At 39.3% G+C, this 13678-nt stretch overlaps 1 protein-coding gene across 5 annotated transcripts in view; it reads right to left on the reverse strand.

The window, feature by feature from the left end:
- Positions 1-13678, reverse strand: part of zmiz2 (zinc finger, MIZ-type containing 2) — a 57874-nt gene that overhangs the window by 14533 nt on the left and 29663 nt on the right. For all 5 annotated transcript variants that reach the window (XM_030742767.1, XM_030742763.1, XM_030742764.1 and 2 more), the window contains 12 exons: positions 9694-9912; positions 9268-9480; positions 7905-7988; positions 6823-7000; positions 6291-6432; positions 6002-6080; positions 5557-5688; positions 5314-5419; positions 2237-2394; positions 2085-2152; positions 1928-1996; positions 561-802 (listed from right to left, as the gene is read on the reverse strand). In XM_030742767.1, coding sequence (XP_030598627.1) covers positions 561-802; positions 1928-1996; positions 2085-2152; positions 2237-2394; positions 5314-5419; positions 5557-5688; positions 6002-6080; positions 6291-6432; positions 6823-7000; positions 7905-7988; positions 9268-9480; positions 9694-9912 — 1690 coding nt within the window. The remainder of the gene's footprint in view (positions 1-560; positions 803-1927; positions 1997-2084; positions 2153-2236; positions 2395-5313; positions 5420-5556; positions 5689-6001; positions 6081-6290; positions 6433-6822; positions 7001-7904; positions 7989-9267; positions 9481-9693; positions 9913-13678) is intronic.

The following is a 13678-nucleotide window of genomic DNA, read 5'->3' on the forward strand; positions in this document are numbered from 1 at the left end:
AAACTTCCCTGTCTCCCTCTCCTTTTTTCACTTTCCCCATTTCTGAATAAAGCAAACAAATGTTAAGATCTCCACCATATATGCTAGAACCTACTAGATGCTACTGCAGAGATGCTAATGGACCAGAATGGGTTAGTACCCTCTAACATGTTATGCTACATAACATCCATCCATCCATCCATCCATCATCCCCTTCCAATCCTATAATGAAAAATTTATGCAATAACAGAAACAACGTCGTGTAAGAGAAACTGCAACAATTTAAACAACTGATTTACCAAATTAAGCTTACTTACTATGATTTAAACAACAAATCAGACACTGCAACAAGCAACCGCAGTGGGAAAAAGCTTTAGATACTTTCCTGAATACTTGATGTGTATATGAACTACTTACTCACTACATACTAAATGCCTCTACTTAATATATGTTAAATGTAATGGCTTCTTTTTAAATTTTAACAATACTGCATACTTTTATGACTTATGAACCACGAGCTGTGTTACTGGGTGTGCACTCATTAAAACCAAACAAACAAACAAAAAAATCCTCTCTTGTACCTGGCCGACTGTAGTCAGGAGTGTTCCTGCCTCCTGCAGTCAGACTCTGGTAGGGGGATGATGCTGGGCCCAGAGCAGCGATCATTTCCATCACGTTTGGCAAGACCATGTGACTTGGGCTGACTGTGCGACAGCGTTTGAGGACTGGACCATCGGGCTCCTCTTTTATGTGAAGGTCAGGTTTAACAGGCACCGGCCTCCAACCACATACTGGGTCTATAGTGATCTCCTCATAGTCAGAACTGACAAGAAGAGGGAAGGAAGAGACACAAAAAGCTATGGCCATGAAATAAATAACTAAAAATAGAAAAGATTGTGGGGCTTTTACCAAACTGTGTTCATTTCTAATATCTTGTGTCTGTAATTCGTTCATTTCAGTTTTATTTATATAGCACCAGTTCCCAACAGTCGTCTCAAAGCATTTTATTTTGTGATGAACTTCTAATATTAAGGAGAGAACTGAAACAACCTGATGATACTCGATGAGCAACAGTGGGAAGGAAAAACTCCCTTTTAACAGACTAATGGCTCAGAGAGGGGCGAGTGGGAGGGGCAGAGGGTGGTGAATGGAAACTAGCACAAACTCAAAGCATATTCAATGTTTTGCTTTTGTGGTACAGCACTATGTCCACAGCATTCATTTTGCCATTAAAGAGACACACAAAGCATGTTACTTTCACAATAAGTTGAGTCTTTTAGATCATCTGTAGGCTTTTAATGAAAACAAATGTACGGAGTTATTTTTTTCTTTCAGAAAATAAAGCTTCTTCATACACCTTTAAAGACTAATTAAGAAAAGACAACATTAGAGGACATAATGATAGGTGGTGTTGATTGGTTTAGATGCTGAAAAAGCCTTTGATAGAGTTACTTGGGAGTTTTTTCTTTATGGTGGAAAAATTTGGTTTTGATGTAAATCAAACACGTAAGGTCTGTCTACAACAAACCCACAGCAAGAGTAAAAGTCAATGGATCTCCAAAGAAAAACTATTGAAAAACTGCTGAACTATTGCTCAAGACCAGTTTAAAAAAAAATTAGAAGAAAGTCTGGCTCCTTCCAAGCAAAATATTTAAAAAATGAGGACCCTTTTATCGCAGATTCTTTATCTTACCCTATAAAGCGCCTTGAGGCGACTGTTGTTGTGATTTGGCGCTATATAAATGAAACTGAGTTGAACTGAAAATTTACAGAAGATGAAGCACATATGAAGTGCATATAAGACAGCATATTTAAAACAGAATTTTTTAAACAATTTTCAGGATTATGGCAAATAAGGGATTACATTTTCTGTAATCTAATGCAGCTGGCTCACATTTATTACATTCATTATTTTGAGTTTATATAACAATCTACAGTAAACACTTACTTCTGGATATAGACAAGGATCCCAAGCATATACTGGTCAACCTCCAGTCCTTCTAGCAAAGCTGTTTTACTGTGAACGAGAGGAGCAAACAGCTAGTGAAACTTTAGCCTGATTACTGATTCAAAAAAGTGCAATAAGTCATTGTTAATGCACTTACTTGCATACAGGGCATCTCCAGGTCCCTCTTTCACAGTTAAGCTGCAAATAGGACTCTAGATCGAAACACTTTAAAATGAAAGATTTCCATTCAGTTAAGTTCTCTCAATGGTATAAATAATATATCAGTAATAAACGAACGCATGACCTTACCTGTATGTGCCTGCAGTCATGGCCTCTGGCTGGCAGCTGGATTCGTTTAAATGTGATCGGGCATTTGAGAGAAACTTTAATAGCTGTCTGCTCCACTCCATCCTCCCCATTAAGACCAGGGGTCCCAGGAATGGTGCCACTGCTGAAATTTCTCTTTACTGAAACAAAACAACCATAAAAAGAAAGCGATAACTACCCAAGAATTCCCAGAACTACTCTGCTAAATCACTGCTCCACTGCAGCTCCTGTGTGAAGTGAAAGCATTTCAGAAATGGAGCATCTGCCAGATACTGACTGCGTGTTTGCATTTGCTAACAGATGCCTGCTATGATAGGCATACTTGCACTGCATCTTATCAGCATCTTACAACATCCAATTTTGCTTCAGTGCAGATCTCAATTAATTCAATTCAATTCTATTTTATTTATATAGCGCCAAATCACAACAAACAGTTACCTCAAGGCGCTTTATATTGTAAGGTAGAGACCATACAATAATTAATAATTAATACCAACAAAAATAACACATTTATTTGTGATAAACAAACAGCTGGGCTTTGTTTACATTGTTTCACCAGAGACAAGTGGCTCTATATCATTGGTTCCTATGGTTGCAAAGTCAGTATGGAAATGTGGAAAATTTGTGTTTATTCAGATTTAACTTGTAAGAAGTAATTTCGTGGTGTGGAGACCAAGTGTTCAAAGACAGGGAACAATTATGACTGTAAGCTATGTGTCCACATGAGTATAAATGAGGTGTTATTTTTCCTTGTCTGTATCAATGCTGGTGCGAAGACTGTTTGTGGTGTATTGATCCCTTTGCAAAGCTTTCTTTCAATAAATCTCAGAAAATCAGTTTGATTTCAATGCTCAATCTATTTTTCCACAACAATCTTGAGCAATCCCATCCACATCACCAAGTAATTTCTTCTCTGCTTTTGTGGTGATGCAGATCCATCTGGACTCAACAAGTCTGAAAGAGCACGTTCCTCCGAGCAAAGAAGACAAGCAGCCTAACAATTGACAAAGAATGCAGAGTGGAGAGCAGGTGAGACTAGCATGAATTTCTGATTGTCCCGTAATTTTTAAAGACAAATAATTTGATTAAGAAATTTGAAAAATTGCTCTGTGTTTGGTAAGAGGGTCTGCCATTCAGAGAAAAGTTCTGTATATACAGCTAATTTGAGCTCATCGCCATTGGTAGATACAAATGAACAGTTAGTTTGGGCTGATCGACACAGACAAATGCAAATTAACAGCTTTGTGGGTTGCATAAGTGACAACTTACCGGGGCTGAATTCACAACTAGACAAAAGGTAGTGCTGTCATTGGGAATCTACAGATTGGGTCTTTGAGATTAAAAGTGAATACTGCCAGAAACTAACATGGGGAACTCAAAGTGTAAACTAGAAAAGCCAGCTCAAATGAAGTATAATCCAAAATAGTCCAAATGTCCAATTTATTTAAAAAAGAAAACATGGTGAGGAAACATTTCAGGAATTAAATGTATGGATAAATGAACATTATTTAAAAAAAATGTATATTTCAGTGAAAAGAAAAAAAAAAGAGAAAGTGAAAACAAGGGAAAAGCAGGTAAATTAAAAAGAAAAGAAAGAAAGACGTATGTGCCATTTCATGCAGGCAGGAAAGCATTTTTCTTGAATTTCAAGAATTTCCTCCAGGAATGAGTGAACAGGTTTGGATGACAGCATCATCATGATACCCATGGTTGAGATCATGGGCCCTGAAGGAAACAAAGCTTTGGATCACCAACCATGGCCTGAAAATGACATGAAAAAAGCTGCAAAACACCTGACAGGCCAAAAAGAGGACATCGTGGCCCAACTTTACTCTTTTCAACTGGAATTGAAACCGACAATGAACCTGGATTAAAAAAAAAAAAAAAAAAAAAAAAAATTAAAATTGGGGACCAACCATCTTATCAAGAGTCAACAACAATTGGCCAGAAAACAAGACTGCCCTCAGCCTTAGAGGGGACCAGAAGCATATACAAATGGCATTACCACGCTGTGTAGCAACTTCGCCACAGAGAAGGCCGCAGAGATCCAAGGTATCTGCCTGTGTTCAACAGGAAAATGAGACAGCTGTGGACTATTTAAACCGCCTGATGGGAAAGCATTCAAAGAACAGTGGCTTAGATCCTCTGACAGCTGGAGAGATGCCCCCCCCAAATCACAAACTGGGAAGTTCATCTGCAAAATCACTTTGTACAAACATAAAGTACAAACATATTTACACAAACACCATGTGCAGTGGGAGTTGGCAAGACTGCTTGAGGCTGAGAGATTTGCCATACATGGAGGAAAAAATAGTGCGGCTAGTGCTACCCCTCAGCCTCCTGGCAATAGAATCTCAAGGTGGCAAAAGGAAAATCCCCTGGAAGCACAATTTCTAGAACGCATAATTACCAGGTCTCATTTTAAAAGAGTATATATGTCAAAGTAAGAACCAGGAGCAAGAAATGCTAGAATCATAATAAAAGTAAACCACTCAGAATACTGTCACTTTCTGTGATTGGCGTTATTATGGTAAGAACTAAGTCATCCAAGGTTTTGAGTACATGCACCTATGATATAAATTTGAACATACAAACAAATGATCAGCTCATCAGCAAGACTGAGTTTATGACTCAATTGCTACTTTCAACTCATACTGAATACAATATGGCATTCATTTCATAAACTACAGTCCTTGGTGACCAGAAGGATAATAATGCAGGGTATACTTTATCATGTAATTGGCAAGTTGCTAGACAATGAGTGTACAGCATCCCACTGTGTTTCAGATCTAATCCCATGCTTATCCCTCACAGTTTCAAAACACCAAGTTGGCCATGGTAAAAACCTTCAGCTCAAGGCTCAGTTACACAACCTTGCTAATCAATGTGTGACCTCACAGCAGCTATGTCCATCTTTTATATGCAGTCTGTGCCACATACACACTATGCCAAGCTGTAGAGTACTTTGCAAATTACAGAATGGCCCGACAGGGTGGCAAAGTGTTAAATGAAAACCAGTGGGCCACATTCTGCTGTAAGTGACAAGGTGGTTAACTCACTCTTTGTGATGCAGTGCTCAGCCGGCAGTAGCCTCTTCTTCATCAGACCCTGCAGAACAGACCTGACAGATGGCCGGTGCACCAACTGTAACACAAACAGGTGGGACTGGGGACAAAGAGACACAAGGGGAAAACGTGAGTTTAAAATGGGGTTAATTCATCAGTTCAGTGTAAAATGTACTGTAATAAATTTTCTGTATTTCTGTGACTGACTCAGGAAACAGTCACATCAAAGGGACTTACACAGCAGCATGCTGTCACTGTGATCTGAACAGTGTTGCGGCCTGGCTGACACACTTGCTTTAGGTACAATGGCTTATGGGAGGTTTTGTTGTCACCTCTTTCAATGGACAGAGGTGTTGCATTAACACTGACCTGATGCAAATGAAGAAACAAATTAGAAGGAGGAGAAGAAGAAGAAGAAGATGAAGTGTACACAATAAAACCTGTATTTGTAGATACAATTATAAAGATGTCCTCTTAAACACATCACATTCTGGTAATTAGGTGTGTTAACAAACGTTAATCTCGAGACCTGGTCAACATTTGTGTCAAGAAACCTAAACTCAGGGGTAAGAGACATATAAATGCATTATTGATAAATGCCAAACAAACATACCTGTGTGTATGTTTACCTCCAAAAAACATATAAAATGCTTATAAGATATAAAATATATAAGATGCTTACCTGCACAGAGGCAGGCCAGTTAGTGTTCATTTGTCTGTCTTCATGATGGTAACACTTAAACTGGAGCTCTAAATCTGGCCTGTGGAGGGAGACACAACACAGCTATCAGGGAGGGACTGGGTGGGGTTATCAGACATTCCTCATTTGTTTTCCTCCTGGTGTTTTAAATTGTTCAGAAAGAGCAACAGAAAAGTATAATGCTCTACACTAAAGGCACATATTGTGTTTGAGGTGCAAACTGGTCACAGTTGAAATGTGGTTCTGTGAGTGCAGTTTCCATTCTTTACACCTCATCATGAGTGTTTTGTAGACAGAGTCTCGCAGGTGGAAGGCGTGGTTGCTGACGGCCAGGTTGTGCTCCAGTCTGAAAGGCTCCAATACTACACCATCTCGTACAGGGAAGGTCAGACGCAGGTCGTCACTGGGGTTACCTGGAATGGAAAATTGGAGTTTCTGATGCATCAATTCAAGATCATCCTGGTGCCTTTTTAAACAAATACTAAAAACCTCTTTGACTGTATGTGGTGTCCTCTACATTTTGTATTGCTCAATTCTTCTTTCAACTGTGCCCTTTTTGTTGCTCAATTATTATTAATTCTACATTTACATTTTGCCAGTGTTTTCTCATTTATTAATTATGTTTGTACTTTCTATCACCACCATGAGAGCTGAAGTTTTCAGTGCTGTTTGTCAGCCTAATTAAGCAAATATTACAGAGCTGGATTTCAAGTAACTGGACAGAGAGGTGGAGTTTTGTTTGCAGTTAAATTAAATATCATATTTCACAGTGTACTTTCTGATGTGTGGCAGCTGAGTCTCACCTGTAGGAGGCTGCTGGGCGTTCATGTTAGATTTGGTTTCTGGTGTAAGGTAAGGGGGTTTGGTGTCCTGGCCTGGAGAAAGATAGGGAGGTATAGAGGTCCCAGGTGTCATTGGAGGGGTAGGATTTCCTCCCATTGGTGAGGTGGGATACCCAGGCAACACTCCACCCCGAGCTGGCTGAGAGACGAGGATGAGGAGTATTTAGAGCTTCAATCAAACTGTGAAATATTAAATAGGAAAAGCTACTCGGGATACACTTGTTAAAATGGACTATATATTATCTTCCAGTGATGGATGGTAGTATTAAACATAGTTTAAATACTATGTTTCAAATAGCTTCAAATAATCAGGTAAAAGTATGTTCAAGAAATCCCTGTGAGTTAAAAGATTAGGCTCACCCACTGTTCAAAACTTAAGATATTTATTGGCCTTTTTGTCTTCATTGGATAGTGAACAGTGAAGATAGGCAGGAAACTGGGGGAGAGAGAGAGATGGGGGAAGACACACAGCAAAGGGCCACGGGTCAGACATGAACCCGGACTGCTTGCACCATAGCAATGCAGTGTACATGGTCGCCTGCTCACCCACTGACCCACCCGGACACCCACTGTTCAAACTTTTTGAGGAGCTACTCTAGAAGAAGCAAAGAATAAAATTATGGAGCTGGAAAATAAAATTGTTCCAGTTTAACAATGGTTTGCTGCAGTGATTCAATATACACAAAATTCGATCAAACTAATCTATTAGTCTGCTCTTAACAGACTAATAACAGCAGTGTCAAATTATGTGATGTGCCTTATGTACATTAGAAGCATGTGTCATCAGTCTGTATGCAGCAGAAAACTAGCTTCTGCTGTGTAATCCTCCCACAGTCCTGCAACCAAATATCAGAACTCCATACTAGAGACATGATGAATCAAACTCATAATAAACATTAATAAACCCTAAACTTTGAATTTTGAGATATTAAACTCTTCATAAAATGTAAGAAGCCTTATGATTCTAGTATAAGCAAGCTAAAAGAAACTGAGCTTATAGTCTTCAGTGCCAACAGTGTGGGATGAATGCATTGGTGACTTACCCCATTCACTGCAGCCTGTGTGAAGGTGCTGTATCCTCCTGATCCTCCAGATGACATGCTGCCCTGACCATTAAAAGGCTCTGACTGAAGACCACAGAAAAGAAACATGATTTTGGGCATATTACCCATGTGTATGTGGACACAAAAGGGTGGAAAAAACAAATCTGCAGTTAATGCAATACTTTTGTTAAACCCCTTTGCTGAAAGGTGAAAGTCTGCAGTCACATCATGATTATTTGATTTAAAATCCACTGTGGTGGTGTACTGAGGTAAAACTATAACAACTGTATCACTGTCCAAAACCTTATGGACCTAACTGCGTAGTGTAGCCTATAGCAGGAATGTATAAAAAAAATATATATATATCAGCACAGAAATGTCAGATTTTTGACAATATATAGAAATGTATAGCTCTACAATATTGAGTCTTTGAGGCAAATGTTCTGTCTTCGGGCCCAATCACACACGCCTAGAGACCAGTTAGAAGCCATCTGGGAACCGCCGCTGTGTATTCCATGACAGGTTGGTGAGTGGTTGCTGAAGACTGCTGGTAGCCGCAAGCATGGAATTAAAACTTTTGCCAATGTAACGAAACTGTCCCATTTCACAGGGGAAACCGAAACTGTTCGCCTTCAAAGTAAAAGTTGTGTCTTTTGAAATGTGTTGGTTGCAGCAGTAAGACAAAACCTTTACTCTGAACATGAATGTTTTCCACTTCTGATTTGTATCGTACTTTTTCCAAGTTTCACTACAGCTCAGAGAGTAATAGTGTAGTTATTTAGACATTCACCTAACAAGTGAAAGACACCCAGTTCAAGACCAGAAGGAGACAGAAATCCCTTGGGGGTTGTTTCAGGAAAAGTAGCTGGTGTAAAAATCTGCCAAATCAAATATGTGGTGCTACCTGCTGTAGCAACCCCTTGTGAATAAGGGAGAAGCTTAAAGTAGCTGCTACTTTAGTTGGTGTCTTTCACGCTAATTATGAGCGACGGGAGAATGCACCCATTTCTCTAGTGACCGAAGGTTGCCAGGGGTCACCAACAATTTTCTGTGTGCCTGAGGCTTTAGCCTCTAAACCTCTGAATGATTCATCTTCATAACTGCAATTAATTATTTTGTCTATAGAATAATTTAAAGTCCAAAAAAAAAAAAAAAAAAAAAAAAAAATCAGGCAACATCTTCAAATGTCCCTTCATTTTGGATTTGTAAGTTCTACTTATCATAACAGTCCTGACAGGTGAAATAATTTCAGTATCTGCTTTGATTCTGTACATTAAGTTTTATTTTGGAAATTTTAAGATAAATAAATATCCTAATTTGATCTCAGACATTCCAAGGTGGTCCAGCTCTGGTTTGTGGTCACCTTATAATACTGTGGAGGGTTGGGCTGTCCTGTTCCAGGGGAGAACTGTGCTGGATTGTGTGATCCAGCGGTGTAGTGTCCCATATGAGGCATCCGGCTGGAGTGGTAAGAGGGTGAGGGGGCACATCTCTGCTGCGAACCAGTGGGATATTGCAGAGGTTGGTTAGTGTACCCTGACATCCCACCGGAGCCATACTGTGGTCCAGGAAAACCCTGGAAAAAGACAAGATGCGGTAGACTGGAATTAGGGCTGTCTAGGCCATAATTTAAATGGGCAAGTATGAAATATTGCATCAATTATTAAGTAAATATGTAATTGTTTCTGTAGTTTGAATAAACCATAGTAGGGCAGGTAAATAATACAAAGATCTAAAAAGTGTATTGGCTTTTTGAAAGTGTGAGCAAACATCTGGTAGTGTCACTGACCTCAGAATGAAAAGGTCGTTTGAGCCCTTGCTGTCCACCTGGATAGCCTCCCTGCTGTGGCATCCTCTGAGTCTGCGCAGGGTGAGAAGGATACAGGCCTCCGGTCGAAGGTGGCAGTCCAGACCTTGAAGAGACCATCCCACCAGGGTTCATCCCTGGAGGGCCACGGGCCCCTGCATGTGACAGGAACTGGGTGCTGTAAGAGGATGCTCCACCCAACTGAAGCGGAAAGGGGAAAAACATAGCTCACTGGATCTTTTCCACCGCCTTGATAGTTCATAGAGTTCAGTCACAGTGAGTCAGGGCCTACATTTATCAGGCAACTCCCCAGTCCCAGTTTTAGTATTAGAAATAAAAACAAACACCAACCCCATTTTATTCAAGTCTAATCAATACAGTGCTGAAAAGATTTTTTTTACCCCGTCCTGATCTAATTTGCCTTTGCATATTTGTCACAGTTAGTACATGTTTCAGATCATAAAACAAATTTTCATATTAGACAAAGATAACCCGAGTAAAGACTAAATGCAGTTTAAGTGATGATTTCATTTCTGCCTGGCCCAGTGTGAAAAAGTAATTGCTCCCCCTTGTTAAATCATGAATTAACTGTGATTAATCACATTTTTGTATTTTGTATTTACTTGAGTTGGACATGAAAGTGTGAAAAATATGAAAAAAATAAGATAGTAGAAAGGTGGCAAATACTAGTAGATACATTCTAACTTTAACCTGTAAACATCAATGTGCACTCTTGTTAATTTTGTCATCAATAGTTTAGATATTTTTACATAAGTAAGTCTTACAATGTATTCCACAGAAATACATTTTGGAATTTTACCACTGCTTAATAATTCAAAACACACTGATCTTAGGTAGGAAATTCACCTGCATTGTAAAATGCACAATACATCAGTGTATCTTGTTTATGCAAAAATATGCCAAATTATGTAAAGGTTCAAATTTCAGCCTATAGGTAGTTTTACAAATAAGCAATATCCCAGGAATATGGTAAACAAAAAGACATTTTGAATCAACTCTGCTTGAAAATGGGATTTTGTTTAAACTGCCATATTAATTAGCTTGTATGTTCTCAGAGCTGCAAGAGGCACCAAATTTTGATTCATACTGGTCAAAATTCTTGGTTTACAGACACAAATTAGTGATTATTGCCATAACTATCTTAATTAATAGTTGGCTTATAAGGATAGACAGGAATTTCCAGCAATGAACACACATCCACACAGGAAATGACTAACAAAAGGTGTGACCAGATATCACATTTAGCAACTTCAAACACTGATAAGTGATATGACCACTGGCAACATGGAAAGGGTAAATCAACTTGAGTTAGCTTGTGCCTGAAGGACTTGCCAGTCATTTACACCACAGAAGATGATATTCTGATCAGGAATTCTGAGCAGGAATGGACGTCAAATTGAATGTTGAAAAGTTCAAACTCAAGAGGCAAGAAGTTGGACATCTGCTAAACAGCAGAAGGACTAAAGGTGGCTCCAGAAAAGGTGCGTGGTATTACCGACATGCCAAGACCAACTGATATAAAGGGCATCCAGAGACTGTTGGGGATGGTAAACTATCTGACAAAGGGTTATAAACACCTACCAGAGGACTGAGATTTTGACTCAGCTGACACATAAGGAGAGCATATGGGACTGGTCTGAAGTGCAAGACATTATCCCCCAGACCATTACACCACCAGCAGTCTGAACCACTGACACAAGGCAGGATAGATTTATACTTTCATGACATTTATGCCATACACTGACCTCATGATCTGAATGCTGCAGTTGAAATTGAGATTCATGAAACCAGGGAACATTTTTCCAATTTTCTATTGTTGGGTTCTAGTAAACCTCTGTGAATTCTAATCTGTCCCCTGTTCTTAGCTGACAGGAGTGACACTCGATGTGCTCTTCTGCTTCAAAGTTTGACCTGTTGTGTATTCAGAGATGCTGTTCTGCATACCTTGGTTGTAATTACTGTCTATTTGAGTTACTGTTGCCTTCCTATCAGCTTGAAGCTGGCTGGCCATTCTCCTCTAACCTCTGGCATCGACAAGGCATTTTTGCCCAGAGAACTCTAACTGGACATGTCCTTGTTTACAAACCATTGTCTGTAAACACTAGAGATGATTGTGTGGGAAAATCTGAGTCAGTCAGCAGTTTCTAAAACACTCAGAACAGTCTGTCTGGCTTTAGTTTGGATTTTCTCTACTCTACAGGGTCAAACATATACATGGGGTGGCTGTAGCTCAGTAGGTAGAGCAGGTCACCTACTGATCGGAAGGTCAGGGGTTCGATTCCTGGCTACTCCAGGCTACATGCCAATGTATCCTTGGGCAAGATACTTAACCCCAAGTTGCTCTCCGACCGTTCCGTCGGAGTGTGAATGTGTGTGAATGTTATATAATTAAAAAAGCACTTAGCTTAGTTAACATGGAAGTGCTTGTATGAATGGGTGTGCATGGGTAAATGTAAAAAACGTGTTGTATAAGCGCTTTGAGTGCTCTGACTGAGTAGAAAAGCGCTATATAAGAACTAGTCCATTTACATACAGGCTTGAATATGTACATAGAGCCACTAACAGCTTTTATTAAGTGGTGCTGAAGGTTCTACAATGTCTTTTGACTTGACAAGGCCAGGGCCTATTAACTTGTGGCTTTGCCAGCATAAAAAGGATTTGTTTGATAGTACTCACTGGACTGACCAATACTCGGAACAATGGGAAAGTCAGTGGAGAACTAAGAAAAAGAAGTGTAGACTGACACAAGCTGTGAAGGTCTCTTAGAGCCATTTCTAAACAAATTCCAAAATCATCAGTTCAAACAATTGTAAGTACATAAATTATATGGAAGTGTCACCACTTTGCCAACGCCTGGAAGACAACCTAAACTGATAGTCTGAGATGAAAGGAAATTGGTTAGGATATTCAGCAACAACCCAAGAACCAGGAACCCTCCAAAGCTCAAGCCCGCCATGAACTGGAAAGAACTGAAAGACTGTCCACACTGGAGTCAGTTTTAAATCGCCACAGACTGTGACTGTGCTGACCAAGAAAGAAGCCCATCTCCAAAATTGACAACTTCAAGCTTGAGTGAATTTTGCACCTGCCTACATGGACAAGCCAAAGGGCTTCTGGAGAAAGATTTTATGGTCAGATGAAACAAAGATTGAGTTATTTGGCCACAATGACAACATGTATGTTTGGAGGAGTAAAGGTGAGGTTTTCAAATCCAACAGAATGATACACACTGTCAAGCATGGTGGTGGTAGTATCATGCTGGGCTGTTTTACTGGCAGTGGTACTGGTAAGTTGTACAAAGTGGAACTGTTATAATGAAGGAGGAGGACTACCTCCAAATTCTTAAACTTCACCTCAAATCAGCAACTAGATGGTTAAAAATTAGACAAAATTAGATGTCTCAACAGGACAATGATGCCAACTACACATCAAATCTGCTTTTGGAATGGATAAAGCAGGCTAACATTAACCACACTAATGGGGGTGTATCTATATATTTGAAGCTGTATGTACTTTTGACCTTACATAGGATTAGAGAAAATCCTAAATAAATTCAAACTTATGCACTCATTTGATGTTTTTTTAAAGTCATTATATATGTATGCTTTGCAATTGTTCCACCCTGGAAAAAGAACAAAAGTCCCAAATTACCATAACATTCATGCCTCTGATGAATATATTTAAACTTCTGACTACCACTGTATCCTCCTTCCAGACACAGACCTTTTTTTATAATAGTCACATTCCTGACATAGAAACAAACTTAATCAGTACTCCATCAATAAGTCTTCAAATCCTAATAACTTTTGAATCATCAACACTAATAAACCCTACCCACCTGACAAGACTGCACCAGTGACCCTTAAGAAGGCATTTTTAAATGCTAAATCACTTTTAAATAAAGACATTTTCCATTAATGATCTTATTCAAAATACTAAGTCTGTG

The sequence above is a fragment of the Archocentrus centrarchus genome, chromosome 12 (assembly GCF_007364275.1).
Source record: "Archocentrus centrarchus isolate MPI-CPG fArcCen1 chromosome 12, fArcCen1, whole genome shotgun sequence".
NCBI lineage: Eukaryota > Metazoa > Chordata > Actinopteri > Cichliformes > Cichlidae > Archocentrus > Archocentrus centrarchus.